Here is an 8,110-nt window from a genome sequence, read left to right on the forward strand (position 1 = left end):
AAGATTTTATGACTTTTTCCCGATAAGTATTAAAAGTCTATAACCGTAGAACACAATCTATTCAAAAGTTGAGAAACTGGTTAGAAAAGAATTTCAAACAGGAAATAGCACAATGAGGATTAAAATACTGAAAACATAGCCAAAAACCATGATGCTTCATACTTTGCTTCGTGTACAATGTGCGCTTTTCGTTTAACGTCATTGAAAACTTTCCATCCTTACCGAGGCAAATTATTCTGGACCAAGCAGTGGCAAGCGGACCATGATTGGTCGTCACTAGTGACATGCCAAACGAAACCAGACACGTATGTCCTTCAAGCATTGAAACGATCGCTGGGCGGTCTGGCTGGGACGTGAAAGCAAAACCTTCTTCTCACATTTCGATCAGCTCCATGGTTAATCTGCAAAATGCTTTGTTCTCCTCCGTCGCCTTATCGCCCCGTGCAACGACAGCTTGGGGTCGTTCTTTATACGACCGCTTTCCAGCAACAAATCCTGAACCGAGCGAGGACCTTCGCTACTTGAGACTATGCGTCAAGTGTTTGTCAATTCCAACACAACGCACTGGTAGTGGCAAGGGGCGGCTGTGCTAACACTGAATTTCCACGTGCGCTTCTTCATCGAAAAACTGGGCCCATGAGGTGGACCAACTGCAATGTGCCCTTGCGTGCGTGCCTGGAATGTGTGCTGCAGAATCAATCCTCGCTAGCTCACTCTGTGGCAGTAGGGTGGGCCATATAAGCCGCCGGATGTATATTGCATTCGTTATTTTAAGCAACACTGACTTTGGCGGCTGTGTAAAAACATGTCCTTGGATCGTGAACCAGTCGTCTTCGTCCCGAAAACCGGCCACCCGAACGAACCACCGTGGAACCATCGCGTGCTTTACCGCTTTCTGGTGACGTTGGGAAAACGCATTCATCGACCCGGTGGTTTGCCCAGGCCTGTGCAAACACACCCGCGAACCTTGGCTAAAGTGCGAACCCTCGTCAACCAGCATGGTAGCGTGCATCGGCATATGGCGGGGATCGGGTCAGCCCGGGCACGGTTGACCGCCTAGTGATTTTAAATCTCACCAAATGACGGAAACTGGTTCGCAGGGTAATCCGCTTTCGGAAATGGAGAAACATTTAGCCCACATTTGCACACTCCGCTACTCCCGTCCCAGGCCCCAGGTTTTCCGTATTTCCACCACCAAAATGAACATTTGCTGGTCGGCATCGAAAGGCAGTATGTTTTCTGTTCGTTCTATCGCCGAAGTGGACCACCGTTAACGAGCCAATCTTATGCTAAATTGCCTTCCTGAGTACTAATGTCCATCGCGTTTTACCGGGTCATCTCCTTCCATGGCGTTAGATTTTTAATTAAAATCCTTTTTAACCCAATTGCTACGAAAAATGGAAAACAAAAAACAACAACATTGTGAAAGCTTCTCCCGAGGGAAACGTGTTCGACCACTCGAATCTGTTGGATGCATCGTGGCATTATAATGTATAAAATTTTATCTACTCCGTCGAAGTTAGAAAAGCCGGAACAACAACATCTTTTGGAGAGCTGTACACATTGTTTCGGCTGTAGTTAATTATGCGCGAACATGGAAAGACATTTATGTGGCCACGTGCCTTGCTAAAAGTGTAATGGCGGCGCGTGCTTCTAACGTGTCGAGCGAAACAGGGCTGTTCGAATTATTTTTTCGTTTTTTTATAACGTTTTTCGCCTCGTTCCACTCGGCTAATCAGAGGTGTCTTGAGGTAGTGTTCGAATTTACAGCCACAGCCTCGACATGTTTCCTATCAGGCACCCGAACGGCATACGGTACGCACAGCACAAGTTTAAACGTTACCGATAAGCCACATCGAATAATCGACATCGACTTTTTGCGTTCGCCTTTTGACGATAATCGTTTGTGTAAATCGTGATGCGATGCGAATCATGCTATTCTAGCGACCCAGCACGGCTAGTTGGCCGTAGGGTGTGCGGCGTGGGAAAATTCGAAAATCTTTTCTCCCACCTCGCACCGTCGCATCACTAATTAAACAGACAACCACCATCAACCAAAGCTCCACCACCCTCCGGCGTGTTTGTGCACGGGTTTGAATTGTTTCCGTTTTGTGCCGTGTGAACCAACCGGGAGAATCCGGTAGACAAAAATAAAATACACTGAAAAAATAAAACCATCCCCATTTACATCCGCACCGGTCGATAGTTCGATCGAACTGAATTTTCATCTAATCCGATTGAAAAGTTCGCTATTTTCGACGTCTGACTCGAAGGTTGCACTCCTGACGGTATTCACCACGACCACCATACCAAGGGTGGGCCAAAGTAGAGCCGAAAGCCGTACGTCTGAACTCAAGCAAAGCTCGGAAGCACGGAATCGTATCCGGCAGCCATCTCAGTCTTTTGTGCCTGCCTGGTGGAAATTTTCAAATTCTGACAAGAACTGACAAACTTGTTCAATTTTGTTTTTCCCACCATATACGTTTCATGGCGCAACGGTGCTTGAGCGGGTTGCACCACTTGCAGCTCCTAACGTAATGCAACTTTGACTTTCGAATATGTTCCATGTTTTGTACTAGTGCGTTGGTTGTACATTTTCGTGGTTTTGTTCGTATGATAGGATTATAACTTTAGCTTAAAAGTTAAAAAGAAAAGATTACGTCCACTACCTTCACTAAAGGTGGAAACGGGTTAGACTTCCACAACTCTTTTCATTGCTTCTCGTTTCAGCTTCGGAACTCTTCGCCTTTTTTTGACAGATAACAAGGCTAGAGTCGCACGAGCATCTATCCTCTGTTTTGCAAGGATCCAAAGAGGATTTATCGTCACACGAATCTCACAACAGACTTTAGGTGACGCTAAACTCATTACATCAGATTCAATCATTTTGTCTACCGTACTTAAGTTCGTTTTGTGGATACTACCCTGTAACAAACTCAACGCACACACACAGATGTTTTTCTGAAGCAGCATCTTTATGCAAATGCTATTCAACTTCAGTTTTGAAAGGGTCCCATTTCAGCAGTACGCAGTTTCAGCGCTTCTGTGAATTAAAACCTCCGCCATGGCGATTCCCTAGCATAGGTGTATTTACATCGATGGAAACAGCTTATTATAGTTGATTGATGGAGGTGAAATTGCATACATGGAACGTCTACGCAGAATTTTCGCTGAATGCTATGAATAATCGCATTAGAACGTAACGAAAGGGTTGCAGTGTACATTTTTGTATTACTACCCACTCCAAAAATAAATTATAATCAATTTTGAAAAAGTTTTTTATCTAATCGGTAGTGTTAATGCAATATAGCAAAATTTATAATGAAACAAGGTTATTCATTTCAACACTTAAAGCAATTTCAAAATGTTGGTGGTAAACAAATGTTCATTACTTAACATTTTATTTTGTATTTGTTCCAGTAAAATTCCAGTCAACTGCCATGAGCATCCTTGACTTTTTAACTCCAGTTCAATGCAATAAATATAACCAGCAGTAAAATGCAATATCTAAATATTTAAATTTTCATAGAATATTATTCAGATTTTTTAGTGATTGTGGTTGGGGTCTGAATGAATTTTAATCATTGTTTGGGGGTCTGCGACAGCCGAGTGGTGGTGCTGTTTAGAAAATCGGCCAATGAGCGCCGGGGCTCACCACCTCGACGGCGTGGGTTCGAATCCCAACCGAGACCGGACCCTCCCCTGAACGAGAGGACTGACTATCCACGTACGCACAGGGTAAAAAGTCTTTTAAACCCTAAACGGTCGTGCGGAGTACGGAAAATGATTCCATGGTACCTTTTTTGTAATTTAGAAAATTATGAACTCGTTAAAAATATAATGATCGAAAATGTCATACTATTACTTCTTAAATAAATATAATGCGCAAGCCTTTTCAAATGTAGACAGAAATTTAGTTTGATTAGTTCATTCAAGATTATTGTGTTAACCAACTAAATGATTCGTATAATGTTGCAATATCTGCTGAATTTAGCAATATATACGTTGTTCATAACATGGAACCATTTTAAACACATTTTTCGATAACCCAACATCACCTTTGGCCAACGGTATACATAAAAATGATTCATAACAGTTGATCATTAAATATTTTTTCGTGTTCATCACTAGTGATTGGTTGGTTCATTAAAAAAATGATTATGCTGCGTATTTGTGCATGAAGTAAACCAATATGTTGTTGTTAGAATTTCCCTCGAAGTTAAAATTAAATCACATTGCACTTATGGTCGCCGTAAAAACCATGCCGACTCTTCGAACCAACGGAATTTGTTACAATAATTGTTTTTTTTGTGTAATATCAATGATTTCTTTTCAACTTAGGACAAACAATGCCACTGATGGACCATATCCGTAACGTTGCAATTAATTTTTTTGCCTTTCCCTAACCTAGTGAATGCTCATTTATATCCCATTTATCTTTCTCCTCCAATAGACGTGGTGATTTGCTCAAGACTCGCTCGAAGAATATCGCTGCCAACATTCATGCGCAATTGCTGCACATTATTTCATCCGGCACACAAAGAAGCAAAAAGACTCCTGATTGATGATTCAGTTTTTCGCTACAGTGAGCGGATGTGTTATCAAAAACAGTGATGTGGATCGATAACGAGACTTTTTTTTCTCAAAGCATCGAATACTTCAAAGCCGTCACTTATCCAACGTTCAGAATTAGGCGTACCGGAACGGGAAAGTCATTACCATCGTCATTTAATTTTTTTTATTTACCAAGAGCTTTACCTTTCGGCAATTCCAATAAAACCCGGTGATGAGCGGCCCGAGGTTTCGTTGTATGTTTCGAAAAAATCCCCAAACGTCACTTACATGGCTAATTCGAAACCAGCAATAGTACGGAGTTGTTAGAAATTAGACGAAAATTAAACGTCGATTCGACCGCTTTCCGCTCACACTTGACACATTTTACATTTCATGGTTGTTTGCTTGTTTAGAATTCGATTCGCATCCTGCACCTGACCTTCGTACCGCCTGGTTCACTCATGTTTGTTCGGTCCATCCTTCTCCTTGATTCGTTTTGCAATAATTTCGATTGATTTGATGAAGAGAGCAGGATGCGAGTACATTTTTACTGTTTCTTAACAAACAATCATGTTTAGGGTAGGACGGACCGAAGCGAAATGGCGCTTGATTGATTAGACGATGGCAACGCGTCTGTATAAGGCAGAAGCGAAAAAACGGGTCATGGCCCACGTGCCTTACAAAAAGCACCCCGAATGGGACTCGTTACGGAAAGGTTCGACGGAAAACCCACTCTTCAAGAAGCGCCCGCAGGATGAAAGAAGTAAATTTATGGTGTGACAGACGAAATTTGGACCGTTGCCAACCAAGTGCTTTTCACTTGCATTGGAATGTTGGCCAACTGGAGCTGTTGTTTCGACGCAATTGAAAAGTGCTTTCCGGTGGATACCCAACCAAGAAGAACCAAAAGTACACTCTTTTCAAGGTTAAAGAACATGCGGTGCAGTAAAACACCATTACTTTCCTCCAGCATCCCTCCACCCCCAACGCTCGCACGCAGTCTTGGAATGTTGTGAGTGCTTTATTACGCGATGACATATTCGTGTATTACGCTGGTCCCCTTTCAAAAACAGCATGATGAATGGTTCCAACCATGGAATCTTATTCTGCTGCACAGTGGGATGTCGTGAATTCTGCACATTTTGAAAATTTGTCTGCTACAACGAGCTTCCTGGCTTTCCAACTGCCTTTTTTTCACAGGATCCGTAACAAGGCAAATAAACAAAGTTTCCGTTATTCAGGGACAAGGGTAATCGAGTTGATCCCTGTATGGCACGTTCGAAATTTGATACGATTACCAACTTGCCAGTAAATTATAAATTAGACCAACCCCGTACATCTCTTGTGAGCTACAAAAAACATACGCTGTGAGATTTGACGCTGATAAATGGATTCAAATTTCACCACTCACACAACTCACTGTTTATCATACGCGATTGAAATTTATCTTTCTGCTGACAAATCGGACGGTTACATGTCAATTTAGTACGATTTGAAAACGATTTCTCAATTCATGTGAGCCGAGTGTCGAAAATTGGTTTACAAACCGAATATTTTTTTCTTCATTTTTCCTATTTTCGGAGGTAATAGACATTTCTCAAACATTTCAATAGGGCGATAATCTAATTCCAACAATCAAAAAGACATCTTGTAAAATGACAAATTGATAAACTGTAAGCCTTCGCAAGGGAAAGTTGTTTGGAATCATACTTAATAGATTCCAAACAACTTTCCCTTAGATGTTTTTTCTGCTTTAAAGCCAAAATGCTACAACTTGCAACGATAGATTCAAAATGGGAATCGCAATGAGCAAAACGACCGTAAAAACAAGAGCTCCTTCCGGCGCTTGCTAATGGACCATTGGGATGCACCTTAAGCGAACGAAAGTCGCGAAAGGCAATGAAATAAAAATTATGGCTCTCATTGATGTCAGAGCTGATGATGATAAATTTTCTCCCAACAACACTCGAGACTGTTGATCTCACCCACCGGGAATGCTAGAGCACTTCCCCCGAGTTCCCGCTGCTTGCTGCCACAGAGCCACTCGGACTGTGGCTCTCAACTGTGGTGGAACAACATTTTCACGATTTGATCTTATCGCGATTCGAAGGAAGTTGTCTGGCAAATATTTCAGCACCAGCCGTGTGCTTGCAGCCAGCGAAAGCGATGCGAAGAAAAATCTGACCACGATTTATGCGCTACCAGATAAACAAATTAACTTCCAAATCCCTCGGGGGCTTCCAAGAATCATTCTATACGCAAGTTAATTGATGATAATTCATTTCATTCATTCTACTCCAAGCCGGCCATTGGGTCTCCACTCCAACCGTAGAATATTTGACCATCTTGTGATGCTTACCGCCACGTTTTACGCTGCGTTATACTTACATTAGGGCCCCCATCTTTTTGGGGTGTTGAATAAATAATGGTAATGAGCCTCTGATTGCACGTGCCGGCGTTGGTGTGATCTTTATTATTCGCTATGCTTTTCCATCACCGCTAGGATTAACAATTTTTCGCCAATTCATTGCTACTAGCGTGAAAGGAATTTTTCTAGGTGTAATCTTGTGTGAGATGTGAATAGACAAATTACATTCTTTTACGCTCTACATATGGAATTTTTATACATCTTGCTTCCGAAGAGAAAATTTAATTTTTTTTTTAAATATTTCATTTTAAATGCTCTTTAAGTGGTATCTGCTTCTGAACTTCTGAAAAGCCTATAATAAAACACATCCAGTACATGGTCTCCATAAAACTAAATCTTATCGATTCAAGGTACACCAAGAAACCATAACACTAACTGAAAGAATATTGACTTAGTTCTCCTAGTTATCCGATATAAGTTATCAAGACGGTAACTCTACGACTTTTGGTAAATCTCAGTAAAACAAAAATATTCATACCTTCCACGAAGTAAATTACCACACCTGTTCACAATGAAACAGTCTTCTCTAGGAATAGGATCCAATAGATAATATCCATGCGCAAATAGCATGAAAATTTCAATTTAAGTACTTACCGAAATAAGATTCTTCCAGGTATCAACAAAGACCACGACGAGGCTACACAATAATCCCAATTTCTCAGTGTAGCAGACCATGAGCAATGAACATCAGCATAATCGAATGCATTCTATGCCCAGTACCAATCATAAGGATTATAGGAAATTGTCAAACCAAATATCATCTGTAATACCCCTGGTGAAGGAGGGAATCGTATTGGCAAAGCTATGGCCAACCTTCCTTCGCCAATTTCCAATTTTGTCATGTTGCCTTATAGATTTAGTCCGCATTGGAAAAAAAGGAAATAAGCAGATTGAATCGGGCACAACCGCTGTTAATGAAGAATTGTAGAAAAGTAGCGGTACAAAATTGTGCCGTCCAAAGGCGTACGACTCGTTCAGCCTGCCACAAAACTTGCAACCACGTAGAAGCTAACGAAAAACTAACCCGGAAAACTAACATAATCAAATTGAAAATCAACAATTGAACTTTACCGTGCTCGTGCTCGACAGATATCCCAGCGTCCTGATGTCGATCATATCGATGTCCAT

The 8,110-nt window shown here is 41.5% G+C and overlaps 1 protein-coding gene across 1 annotated transcript in view; it reads right to left on the bottom strand.

The window, feature by feature from the left end:
- Window positions 1-8,110, bottom strand: part of LOC131286007 (dopamine receptor 1) — a 69,655-nt gene extending 61,545 nt beyond the window's left edge. The window contains exon 1 of the mRNA XM_058314864.1: window positions 8,054-8,110. Coding sequence (XP_058170847.1) covers window positions 8,054-8,110 — 57 coding nt within the window. The remainder of the gene's footprint in view (window positions 1-8,053) is intronic.

The sequence above is a fragment of the Anopheles ziemanni genome, chromosome 3 (genome assembly GCF_943734765.1).
Source record: "Anopheles ziemanni chromosome 3, idAnoZiCoDA_A2_x.2, whole genome shotgun sequence".
Lineage (NCBI taxonomy): Eukaryota > Metazoa > Arthropoda > Insecta > Diptera > Culicidae > Anopheles > Anopheles ziemanni.